Source organism: Prunus mume, linkage group LG8 (assembly GCF_029339155.1).
Source record: "Prunus mume cultivar Tortuosa linkage group LG8, ASM2933915v1, whole genome shotgun sequence".
Lineage (NCBI taxonomy): Eukaryota > Viridiplantae > Streptophyta > Magnoliopsida > Rosales > Rosaceae > Prunus > Prunus mume.
In genome coordinates, this window is record NC_142705.1 from 8,411,045 (window position 1) to 8,423,107 (window position 12,063).

Sequence of the window (12,063 nt, forward strand, 5' to 3'; positions counted from 1 at the left end):
GGAATTTTCCTAGAAACGTTGGTGCAATTTCCCGGTTAAGTTGTAATTAAGTCTCCTAATAGAGTCAATCATCTTTGAAATCCTCTTTTATCTTATCTTGCAAGATTGCCAACAAAGAACGAGAAAAATTTGTATTGCCAGCTTTCGAGTCTCTTGTTTACTGTGTTTCTTGGCTTCCAAATTTAAGAGTGTCTCACTTTTCCTTATTTCCCAATCTACCAAGATGCTGTTTTGTGCTCCTGTCTTAAAGTTGAGATGAAACTCAAACAAGTTTTCTGATTTTGGTGTTGAGTTTTGTTGCTAAGGATCAAGAATGGGAGGAGCAGGGGAGCTTATTGGAGGGGCTGTTCTAGGAACACTATTTAGTGAGCTGTATGAACGCCTTGAGAAGCTGATCATCAAGAATTTCAAATATAAAAAGATCCTCAACTACTTCAAGTCAAGTTTAGACTCTTTAAAGCCAGTGATCGACCAGATAGAAGAATACAACAGGGAATTGGATCACCCAGAGCAGGAACTGAAAGACCTAAAAGAAGTGATGGAGAAGGGCATAGAGCTCGTCGGCAAGTGCTTTGAGGTTCGTAAGTGGCAGTTCTACGAAAAGAACAAATATGCCAACAAACTTGTTGAGTTGGACAAATCTCTCCAAGCACTTCTACGGAGGCTGCATGTGCAGAGCATAAGGGATGTGAAGGAGAACTCGGTTTCGGCGAGGAGCATGAAGAAGGATCTCAGCCGAATTGAACCAATGCTCAGCCGAATTGAATCAAGTTTGGTGTTACAAAATCAAGCTAAGACTGAAGCTTGGTGTGCAGCGCCTGAACTTCCGCTGCTTGTAGTTGGGTTGGATTTTCCTTTGAAGGAATTGAAGAGGAAGCTTCTTAATCTTAAAGATGGGGTGTCAATGCTTGTTCTGACTGCACCTGGAGGATGTGGCAAGACCACTTTGGCAACAACATTTTGTCAAGATCAGGAAGTCAAAGGTATCTTTAATTCCTTTTCAATTGTGAACTTTGATCAAGAGTTGGTTTTATAGAAACATTTCTTGCTCTTTCTTCGCATATATACTAGGGCTGCAATTGTGAAGGTTTCATCTTTGTAAATGGCAGCATTCTTATATTATATATGTTTTCTTTGGATAGATATATTCAGGGACAATATCTTCTTTGTCACTGTTTCGAAAAACCCCAACTTGGAATATATTGTAAAGTGGCTGCACCATTTTCTGAAGGAACAAGGACAAAATCCTTTACTGTTGGTCCTGGATGATGTTTGGTCTGGATCAGAATCCCTTCTGGAGAAGTTTGATGAATTTAAAATGCCAAATTACAAGCTTTTGGTGACATCGAGGTCTGAATTTCGGAGATTTGGCTCTTCATATCGTTTGCAGTCATTGGATTATGACAATGCAATGAAACTTTTTCATCATTATGCATCTTTGGGAGATAAGAGCTCTCATATTCCAGAAGATCTTTCAAGACAGGTACTTTTTAGTTGCAATGCACTATATATATGCTTATTCATGCCTTACAAGAGGAGGAAAATAAATTATGTTCGCTTTTTACACAAAGCATCCATACAGACGAGTGAGCACATCCATTTCACCATATCAGGTTGAGTAATCATGCATTTAAGCATACTTGTGATGTACAACTAAAATTAAAATAAAGAAGCTTAGATAGTTTTTAACCATTTTCTCATCTTCAAGAAACCATTGAGATGATTTTCAGAGACTTGAATTTGGGTATGCGAATCAAAAGGTAATTGATTTGATTCTTGAAAATTGAACTGCAGATAGTAGAGCATTGTAAGGGATTTCCACTTGCCATTAAAGTGCATGGGGGATCACTTTGCGGACAGCCTCTAGAGATCTGGACGCAGAGATTAATTGAATGGTCTAGAGGTTCTACTGTTCATGATTCAGGTGATGAGCTGCTTCTTTGTCTCCAAAGCAGCTTCGAAGCATTGGATAAAGAAATTAAGAAATGTTTCTTAGACCTGGGTTTGTTTCCCGAAGACCAAAGAATCGCTGCTGCTGCCCTCATTGATATATGGACAGAGTATTATGATCTAGATGAAGATGCAGAGTGCATTGCAAACCTCTACAGGCTCTCCGACCGAAGTCTCGCTAATCTTGTAGTCATAAGGTGTTCATGCTTCTGTCTTTCTCTTGTATGATATTTTCGCCCTATAATTTTCTATTCATGTACTAGTTGCTGCTGATAACTTGTTATTGCAATATGTTTTCTGAAGAAATCTCTTGTAAGTAACTTAGTTTTGATCATCACCAGGAAGGAAAAGGTGGAGAAGGTGGAGAAGGTGGAGAAGGAGGAGAAGAAGGAGAAGGTGGAGAAGAAGGAGGGGAATCAGTACTACAGTGAACACTTTGTTACCCAACATGATATTCTTAGAGAGCTGGCTATCTACTACTCGAAACAAGAACCAGTAGAACAGAGAACAAGGCTGATTTTCGACATACGTGGTAACAACAAACTTCCCAGTTGGTGGAGAGAACAGAAGCATCAAGTGATGAAGGCCCGCCTATTATCTATCTCAACAACTGGTTGTCCCATCTGTCTCTCTAGCAACTACACATATACATGCTTCCATATTAGTTTCACCTCACACTCACATCAATTAGCATGTTGTTACTTTGCAGACAGACTGTTTCCAAAAGAACTGCACAACATGCAAGTACCAGACGTTGAGGTTCTAGTCTTGAATTTCCAGACAAACAACTATGCCTTACCCGAATCTGTGGAGAACATGGATAAATTGAAGGCTTTAATAGTCACGAATTCTGGTTTCTTACCTGCTGAGTTAAGCAACTTTCAACTTCTGAGTTCGTTATCGAATTTAAAGAGAATCAGATTAGAACGCATCTCAATTCTTTCCATAACCAAGAACCCCATAGAATTGAAGAGTCTGCAGAAGATATCCTTGTTCATGTGTAATATCGGTCAAGCTTTCAGCAACTGCTCCATCCCAATCTCATCAGCATTCCCGAATCTAGAGGAAATCAACATTGACTATTGCGATGATCTGGTGGAATTGCCTGCCGACCTCTGTGATCTTATTCAACTAAAGAAGCTCAGCGTCACTAACTGTCATAAGCTATCTGCCTTGCCTGAAGAGATTGGGAAACTGGTCAACTTAGAAGTATTGAGGCTAAGGTGCTGCACAGACTTGGTAAAACTTCCAGGCTCCATTGAGTACCTCACTAGGTTACACTTTCTTGACATATATAAATGTTTCAGCATTAAGGAATTGCCTGAAAAGATTGGTGAATTGAGTGGTTTAGAAACAATCAACATGGGACAATGCTCAAGATTGCAAGAGTTGCCTGTATCAGTTTTGAATCTTGGGAAGTTACAAGAAGTGATATGCGATGAAGAGACAGAAATATTATGGGGGGAAATGTTCAAATCCCGTCTCACAAGGATATCGGTGGTAAAAGAAGACTTCAACCTGCATTGGCTCCACAAATTTTGAGAGCTGACTGTCCTTAATAAACGTATGTTGGGGCAATGCCTGTGTGATTTGTGTATCAATTTTTCATTTTCCTAGTTTTCTTTTCTTTTGTGGTGTTTATTTTTCATTTGCCTTTGTATGAGATATTTTTGCATGGTAAAAACAGTTTGAATGAGAGGATTTGGAATTACCAATTTAGTAGAGATTTAATTTCTTATGAGGAAGGACAGAGGAGGGCAGGGGCTACCCTTCCTTGTGCGAAAGAAGTATACAGTAAAGAAGACAATAGTCTACCATTCTTCTTGGAAAAATTTAAAAGCTGTAAACTCCAATTTAGTCGCAATGCTAAAATATTAGCTTTACTCAAGTAATTGAATCCACCTAATATGTGCTTCAAATTGCTAAGTTTGTTTCGTTTATGGTTTTGGCTTCATGGACAGGAGAAAGAAAGGAAAAAAAATTAATAATTGATTCGTTTGTTTCAACCAAGGTCTTAAATATCGATAGTTTCGAAAATATCGGTGGTTCAAAAACACGGAAATATCGATGGAAATATCGAGAAAATATCGATATCGATAAAAATTGGATAAAAACCACGGAAATTGTGATAAATACATGAAAATTTTTAATGAAACTTTAGAAGAAGTTTATTTAGTCAATCATCTATTATTTTGACACAAAAAATTGGAAGGAAATGCATTGCATAGTGGGTTTGAGTGATTTCAGTTTATTATATTGCGAGTTGACAAACTCTGTGACTTAGAAAATATGGAGTAATTAATGAAGAGAATTAAACACCCCATAGTAATTTATTTATCATTTTTTAGTACAATATTTTATACTTTATAAATTGCATGGTAAGATACATGTGTAACCTTATTTCACATTATTCATTGGACATGGTACACGTTCTTATATTTATTATTTATCAAAAATTGAAAAATAATTAAACCAACTTGACTTTTCATGAAAATTAGGCACTTTACTATACTTAAAAAATAATAGTGAAGATTGAAAATTAACTAAGAACATAAATAAATTTATCAAAGAAAGAATTAAGTATTAAACAAAGAAAATAAATATTATAGAGATTTAAGTAATTAAGCAACAATTTGAAGGGGAATTTAGTAATGTAAGCACTTATAATGAATAATAAAATAATCAATAATATTAAATGGATTAAATAGAAAAGAAATAAATTATATTAAGTAATTAAGTAACTGATCAACAATATAAAACAATAAGTAATTATGTTAATTTCTATTTTGAGAAACAGCTTGCATATATTATAAATACATATTCCATAGCTTGTTATCACAAAATGATGATTGGCGTGGTGGTTAAGTGGCTCCAAAAATTTGGAGTTGGTTGGGGTTTGAACCCCACTTAAATTGTTTAATTTTTGAAAGTTCAAGTCGGGATATTATATATACTAGATTCCGTAGTTTATAATCATGAAGTCATCAGCAGTGTGGTGGTTAAGTGGCTGCAAACATTCGAGTTGGGAGAGGTTCGAACCCCATCATGCGCGGAGCTTAAATGAAAGGGGCTGCCCAAATGTTTGTTAAAAAAATATTACCTACACTATATATGTTCCAACCCACTTAAATTAAACCTATACAAACCTTTTTTTTTTCTTTTCCTTCTCTCCTCTCTCTTTTTTTTCGATCCTTTCCTTCTCCCTTCTCTCCCTCTTCTTTTTTTTTCTTCTTTCTTTTCCTTCTCTCATCTCCCCTCTTTTTTTCTTTTTTCTTTTTTCGTTCTTTTCCTTCTCTCTTATCTCCTCTCTCTCTTTTTGTCTTTCTTTTCTAATTAAATTAAAATTATTTTTTTTTTGTCTCGCACAAACCCCAAGCCTTGCCAATAATTTTTTTTTGTCTTGCACAAAGATAGTTGTTTCAAAAATTACGGAACATGATTGATAGGGTTGTGGAGCTCAATGAGGAAAGCCAGAAACGGGTGTCATAATGGACCTCTATAAAAAGAAACAAAAGGAGAAAAGAGGTCACAAATTTATAAATATTGAAATAAAATAAAACCCTAGCTCCGTCAATTTTCTTCCTTCTCATTTCTCTCGATATAAATATTTTTTTTTATGTTTATTATTAAATTCACTCGTGCCGTTGAGTTTAGTATATAAGTTTTGCCCAGTCGGTTCACCACAATACCCCACCACTCTTCATATTAAGTTTTAGAAAAACACAAACTCCTCTACACTATATTGCCACATTACTCTTCTCTTTCAATCCTATTATACTCTCATCTTCTCTTCACATACCCTAAATATGGTATGCAAATAGTGGCTTGTGGATCGTCAATAACCCTGCGAGAAAAATCATTAAAACCCAGTAACTTTAACAGCAGAATTACTCAAATATCTTCATTAAAACCCTAAATCCATAATAATAAAATAATACTGCTGCACATTTGACAACAATGTTTTTATCTCTTTTAAGTAACGTGAGGTTGATGTGAACTTAGAGTTGTGAGGAGTAAGATAGAGGGGTGTGGGGTGTGAGGTGTGAGGTTGATGAATTTTTTGTTATTATTTTTTTATGTTGAGTGTGTATTTAAAGGTAGTTGATGAAAATAGTGAGGTGTTCTTAGAAATTATGATAATTTGAATTAAAAGTTGGGATGAACAAAGAGAAGTGTGAGGTTTAAATATAAAAACTCTAAAATTATTGTGTTATCATTTCACAATTAGATTTGGAAAGTGTGTAAATACAAATTTTTGGAAATGAAAATTGACCTAAACCATTATAAATATATAAAAAAAAGGTTTGAGTTTAGGCATAAAGTAACCGCACCACTTCATGATTGATGATTGGTTAGTTTGAGCGTGGCCTATTGTGTAAATTTCTGCATCTGGTTATATGTGTGTTTGATTACTTTACCGTTTGTCTTTATGTCTTTGTCGTCTTTCTTTAAACTTATCCTCACAAAAGTACAATTTCTGGTTGACCACTACCTGCAATTTCTGGGAGGTTAGTTTTCTCCCCATGAATGTTTCCTAGAAACGTTGATGCAATTGCCCGTTTAACTCAACCAGTCAATAGAAATTTCCACCGAGCTTCGCAGATCAGTAACATCATTTCTGAAATTCTTCTTTATCTTATCGTGCATATAAGCCAATAAAGAAAGAGAAAGCTGAGCTTTGTATTTCCTGCTTTTGAGTCTCTGGTTTACTCTGTTTCTTTGGTTCTGAACTTATTGGCTTCCAAGTTTAGAGGTAACTTGAACAAGTTGTCTGATTTTGGTGTTGGGTTTTGTTGCTAAGGATCAAGAATGGGAGGACCAGATTTTGGAGGGGCTGGTATAGGAGCACTGTTTAATGTGTTGTATGATGGCCTCAAGGAGCTGATCGGCAAGAATGTCATATATAAAAGCCTCTTCAAAGCCATCATATCAAGGTTAGACAGTTTACACCCATTGATCAAAGAAATAGAAAAATACAACAAGGATTTGGATCTCCCAGATAAGGAACTAGAAAATCTGAAAGTAGGGATGGAGAAGGGCATAGAGCTGGTCCACAAGTGCTCAAAGATTCGTGCGTGGAACATCTATAAAAAGTACAAATATGCCAACAAACTTCTTGATTGGAACGAATCTCTTCTAGGGCTTTTAGATATGCTGAATGTGCAGGGCATAAGGGATGTGAAGGGGAGCTCGGTTTCGGTGAGGAACATAGAGAAGGTGGTCAGCCGAATTGAATCAAGTTTGGTGTTACAATATCAAGATGAGACTGAAGTTTGGGGTGCAGCACCTGAACTTCCGGCGCTTGTAGTTGGGTTGGATTTTCCTTTGAAGGAGTTGAAGAGGAAGCTTCTTAATCTTAAAGATGGGGTGTCAATGCTTGTTCTGACCGCTCCTGGAGGATGTGGCAAGACCACTTTGGCAACAGCATTTTGTCGAGATCAGGAAGTCAAAGGTATATTTTATTCCTTTTCAGTTGTGAGCTTTGATCAAGAGCTGGCCTTATATACACATATTTGCTAGGAACATGTTTTCTTGAGAAAATTGCCACACACATTTCTTACTCTTTGGATATACTAGGACTGCAATTATATATGTTTAATCTTTGTACAACCGTAGACAGATTTGAAAGAGACCTTAATGACAGCATTCCTATATTTTCTTTGGATAGATACATTCCGGGACAATATCTTCTTTGTCACTGTTTCAAGCAACCCCAACTTGGAACGTATTGTTCAAGAACTTCATCGATGCAGGGGTTCCAAAGTACCTACTCTCGGAAATGAAGTAAATGCAGTTAAGTGGCTGCACCATTTTCTCAAGGAACAAGGACAAAATCCTTTACTGTTGGTCCTGGATGATGTTTGGTCTGGATCAGAATCCCTTCTGGAGAAGTTTGATCAATTTAAAATGCCAAATTACAAGCTTTTGGTGACATCAAGGTCTGAGTTTCGGGGATTTGGCTCTCCATATTCTTTACAGTCATTGGATTATCACAATGCAATGAAACTTTTTCATCATTCAGCATCCTTGGGAGATAAGAGCTCTCTTATTCCACAAGATCTTTCAAGACAGGTACTTTTTACTTGCAATGCACATTTTTAGCTATTTACAAATTTTCCCATCTTCATAAAATCATTGAGATGATTTTCAGAGACCTGAATTTTGGTATGTGACTTCATTTTCAAAAATTGAACTGCAGATGGTAGAGCGTTGTAAGGGATTTCCACTAGCCATTAAAGTGCTTGGGAGATCACTTTGCGGGCAGCCTATAGAGATCTGGAAAAAGAGAGTAATTGAATGGTCTAGAGGTTCTACTGTTCATGATTCAGAGGCTGAATTGCTTCTTTGTCTCCAAAGCAGCTTAGAAGCATTGGATAAAGAAATGGCTATCATAAAGGAATGTTTCTTAGACCTGGGTTCATTTCCTGAAGACCAAAGAATCCCTGCTGCTGCCCTCATTGATATATGGGGAGAGTTATATGATCTAGATGAAGACACAGAGTGCATTGCAAACCTCTACGAGCTCACCAAGCGAAGTCTCGCTAATCTTGTAGTCACAAGGTGTGCCTGCTTCTATTTTTCTCTTATATGATATCTTCACTCTATTTTTCCTACTCAGCACTTGTTGCTGCTGCTAATATCTTGTTATTGCAATATGTTATCTGAAGAAATCTCTTTTAAGTAACTTAGTTTTGATCATCACTAGGAAGGAAAATATGGAGGGGGATGAGTACTACAATGAACACTTTGTTACCCAACATGATATTCTTAGAGAGCTAGCTATCTACTACTCAAAACTAGAACCAGCCGAACAGAGAACAAGACTGATTATAGACATACGAGGAAACAAACCTCCCAAGTGGTGGAGAGAACAGAAGCATCAATTGATGAAAGCTCGCCTGTTATCTATCTCAACAGGTTGTCCCATCTCTCTCTTTCGCAATTACGCATACATGCAGACATTAACTTTTTAGTAGTTTCGTATTAATTTCATCCCACACTCACATCAATTAGCATGTTGGTACTTTGCAGACGGTGTATTTTCAGGAAAATGGCACAACATGCAAGTACCAGAAGTTGAGGTTCTAGTCTTGAATTTCCAGACAGAGAACCATGCCTTACCTGAATCTGTGGAGAACATGGATAAATTGAAGGCTTTAATAGTCACAAATTATGGTTTCTTACCAGCTGAGTTAAGTAACTTTCAACTTCTGAGCTCGTTATCAAATTTGAAGAGAATCAGATTAGAACGCATCTCAATTCTTTCCATAACCAAGAACCCCATAGAATTGAAGAGTCTGCAGAAGATATCCTTGTTCATGTGCAATATCGGTCAAGCTTTCAGCAACTGCTCCATCCCAATCTCATCAGCATTCCCGAATATAGAGGAAATGAACATTGACTATTGCCATGATTTGGTGGAATTGCCTGCCGAGCTCTGTGGTCTTAGTCAACTAAAGAAGCTCAGTGTCACCAATTGTCATAAGCTATCTGCCTTGCCTGAAGAGATTGGAAAGTTGACCAAGTTAGAAGTGTTGAGGCTAAAATCCTGTACAGACCTAGTAAAACTTCCAGGCTCGATGAAGAACCTCAAAAAGTTAGACTTTCTTGACATATCTGATTGCTTCAGCATTAGGGAGTTGCCTGAAGACATTGGTGACATAAGCAATTTAAGAAAGATCAACATGAGACAGTGCTTAAGGTTGGAAGAGCTACCTCTATCTGTTTTGGATCTTGAGCAGTTAAAGGAAGTGATCTGTGATGAAGAGACAAAATATTTATGGGAATCTTTCTCATCTCACCTAAACAACGTAAGCATAAATGTGGCCAAAGAAAATATCAATCTTAATTGGCTTCACCACACCAAAATCTGAAACATGTAGTTTCTCAATGATTGTCTGTAACCTGTGTGATTTGTTTTTCATTGTTTTCCTATTTTCCCTGTATTTTTATTTTTTCAATGTTTTCCTTCTGTTTTTGTAAATAGAATGAGATAAGAATATTGCAGATAAAATCAATGTAATAAACCAACTGTGCAATACTTTGACACTTTACTTTTTTCATCCTAATTTCAGATGCATTGCCAAATTTGGGGATTGAATATTGAGCACTGCGATGAATTGGTCTCAAACTATGTTCTTCATCAAATAGAGTTTGATTTGTCACGTTCAAAATTATCCCTAAAATAATCTTCTTCTAGATATATACTTGATCAACTTAGAATTGAACTTTTCTTGTTCAAGCACGTTATAGTTGAAACAAGAAAGAACATAATCAAATAACTTTTCTTGCTCTAAAAATGATATAATTTCTTGTGTGAACCAATGAAGTTATGTAACCCAAACCTTTGAATTTGAAAACTCACAAAGAGAAATTGTACTTGTAATACAAAAGAAATTTATTAAACCACGTTGATGTTTTCGTGCTTCTTCTAAGAAAACAAAAGGAAACTATATTGTGTCCTGCCCGCACATAGTTCTTAGCTCAATTCAATTTCGAATGAAATTCTTCGGTTTAATATATGATACACGTAAACAAGATAATCCACACACGACAAAGTCTGAATGTTGCATTCAGATGAGTCGATTTTTGAACATCTAGCTAAATAAAGAGGACTATTATTAGATTAAAGAAAACAAAAGGAAACTATATTGTGTCATGCTGACACGTAATTCTTAGCTCAATCACAATTCACAATAATAAAGTTAATGCAATTTCGCATGAAATTCTTCGTTCGACGTATGATACACGCAAACAAGATAATCCACACACAACAAAGTCTGAATGTTGTATTCATATGAGTCGGTCTTTGAACGTGTAGCTAAATAAAGAAGACTATTATTAGATTAAAGAAAACAAAATTAGGAAACTATATTGTGCCTTCCCAACACGTAATTCTTAGTGCAATCACTATAATAAAGTTGGAGCAATTTCGCATGAAATTCTTTGTTCAACATGTGATACACGCAAACAAGATAATCCACTCACGACAAAGTTTGAAGGTTGCATTCATATTAGTTGTTCTTTGAACGTCTAGCTCAATATTATTAGATTAAGGGAAACAATAGGACACTATATCGTGTCCTCTCCGCACGTAATTCTTAGCTCAATCACAATAGTAAAGTTTGAGCAATTTCGCATGAAATTCTTCGGTTGGATGTATTATACTAGTAAACAAGATATTCCACCCACCACAAAGTCCGAATGTTGCATTCTTATGAATTGGTCTTTAAATGTCTAGCTAAACAAAGATTACTATCATTAGATTAAAAACTAGTTATGTAAGAGTGCTCGTTGCGTCTAGCTATTTAAGAAATAAAAGAAATTTTCTGAATGATCCTTTTGCTTTTTCTTTATCATTTTTTGGAAAGACAAAGGTTTGTTGTCATGAGTTATACCAAAACGAGGAATAACTTACCCTTTTTTTTTTGTTTTTAAAGAAATAGCATCTTTTTTTTATAAAGATTTCTTGAATAAAAAATAAGTAAAGAGCATATGGCTATGCGCTTCATCAACCGAAGGGTCGTAGCATCCACGTATTTTGATATTATTGAAATAATAAAAAATAATAAAAAGTCTTTTTGGCAACTTTCGTTGACGGCTCCCGGTATTTGCTTGGTTAGATAGCGTCACAGTGTCACTAACGTAATTGGCCCCGTCAAGGGTGGGTCAAGGGTCGTTCAACAGAGAATTCCAAACAAATAACTTTTATTTTGTTCTCCGGAAACAATTTTACCTCAGGAAAATGCAGTAAACCAACTGTGCAACACTTTGACACTTTCCTTAAGAAATTTTCCAAACTTGTGTATTTTCAAGGGAAATTTAACATCTGAGCACTAGGGTTGAATGATTTCAGATATCAACGTTCTACAGAAGATATATCTCTGCCACTCAAGCTTTCAGCAATTGTTCAATGATTTCATCCTAATTTCCGACGCATTGTCAAATTTAGAGAAATTGAATATTGAACACTGCGATGAATTGGTCTCAAACTATTTTCTATGTTCATCAAATAAAGTTTGATTTGTCATGTTCAAAATTATCCTCGAATTGGTCTCAAGTAAATTTGGAGCAATTTCGCATGAAATTCTTCGGTTGGACGTATGATGCACG

General features: G+C 36.0%; 2 protein-coding genes across 2 annotated transcripts; both read left to right on the forward strand.

Moving 5' to 3' along the window:
• The first annotated feature begins 11 nt into the window (after positions 1 to 11).
• On the forward strand, positions 12 to 3,669 carry LOC103339963 (putative disease resistance protein At5g66900). The gene is made up of 5 exons (XM_008243329.3): positions 12 to 983; positions 1,143 to 1,483; positions 1,795 to 2,147; positions 2,292 to 2,563; positions 2,660 to 3,669. Exons 1-5 carry the CDS (start codon positions 314 to 316, stop codon positions 3,490 to 3,492), a joined length of 2,469 nt encoding a protein of 822 aa, XP_008241551.2. The 5' UTR covers positions 12 to 313; the 3' UTR covers positions 3,493 to 3,669.
• A 2,774-nt stretch (positions 3,670 to 6,443) lies between these two features.
• LOC148914654 (putative disease resistance protein At5g66900) lies at positions 6,444 to 10,051 on the forward strand. The gene is made up of 5 exons (XM_008243328.3): positions 6,444 to 7,402; positions 7,619 to 8,022; positions 8,150 to 8,511; positions 8,657 to 8,868; positions 8,983 to 10,051. The coding sequence occupies exons 1-5, from the start codon at positions 6,760 to 6,762 to the stop codon at positions 9,822 to 9,824; spliced, it is 2,463 nt and encodes an 820-aa protein (XP_008241550.2). The 5' UTR covers positions 6,444 to 6,759; the 3' UTR covers positions 9,825 to 10,051.
• Positions 10,052 to 12,063: the final 2,012 nt, after the last annotated feature.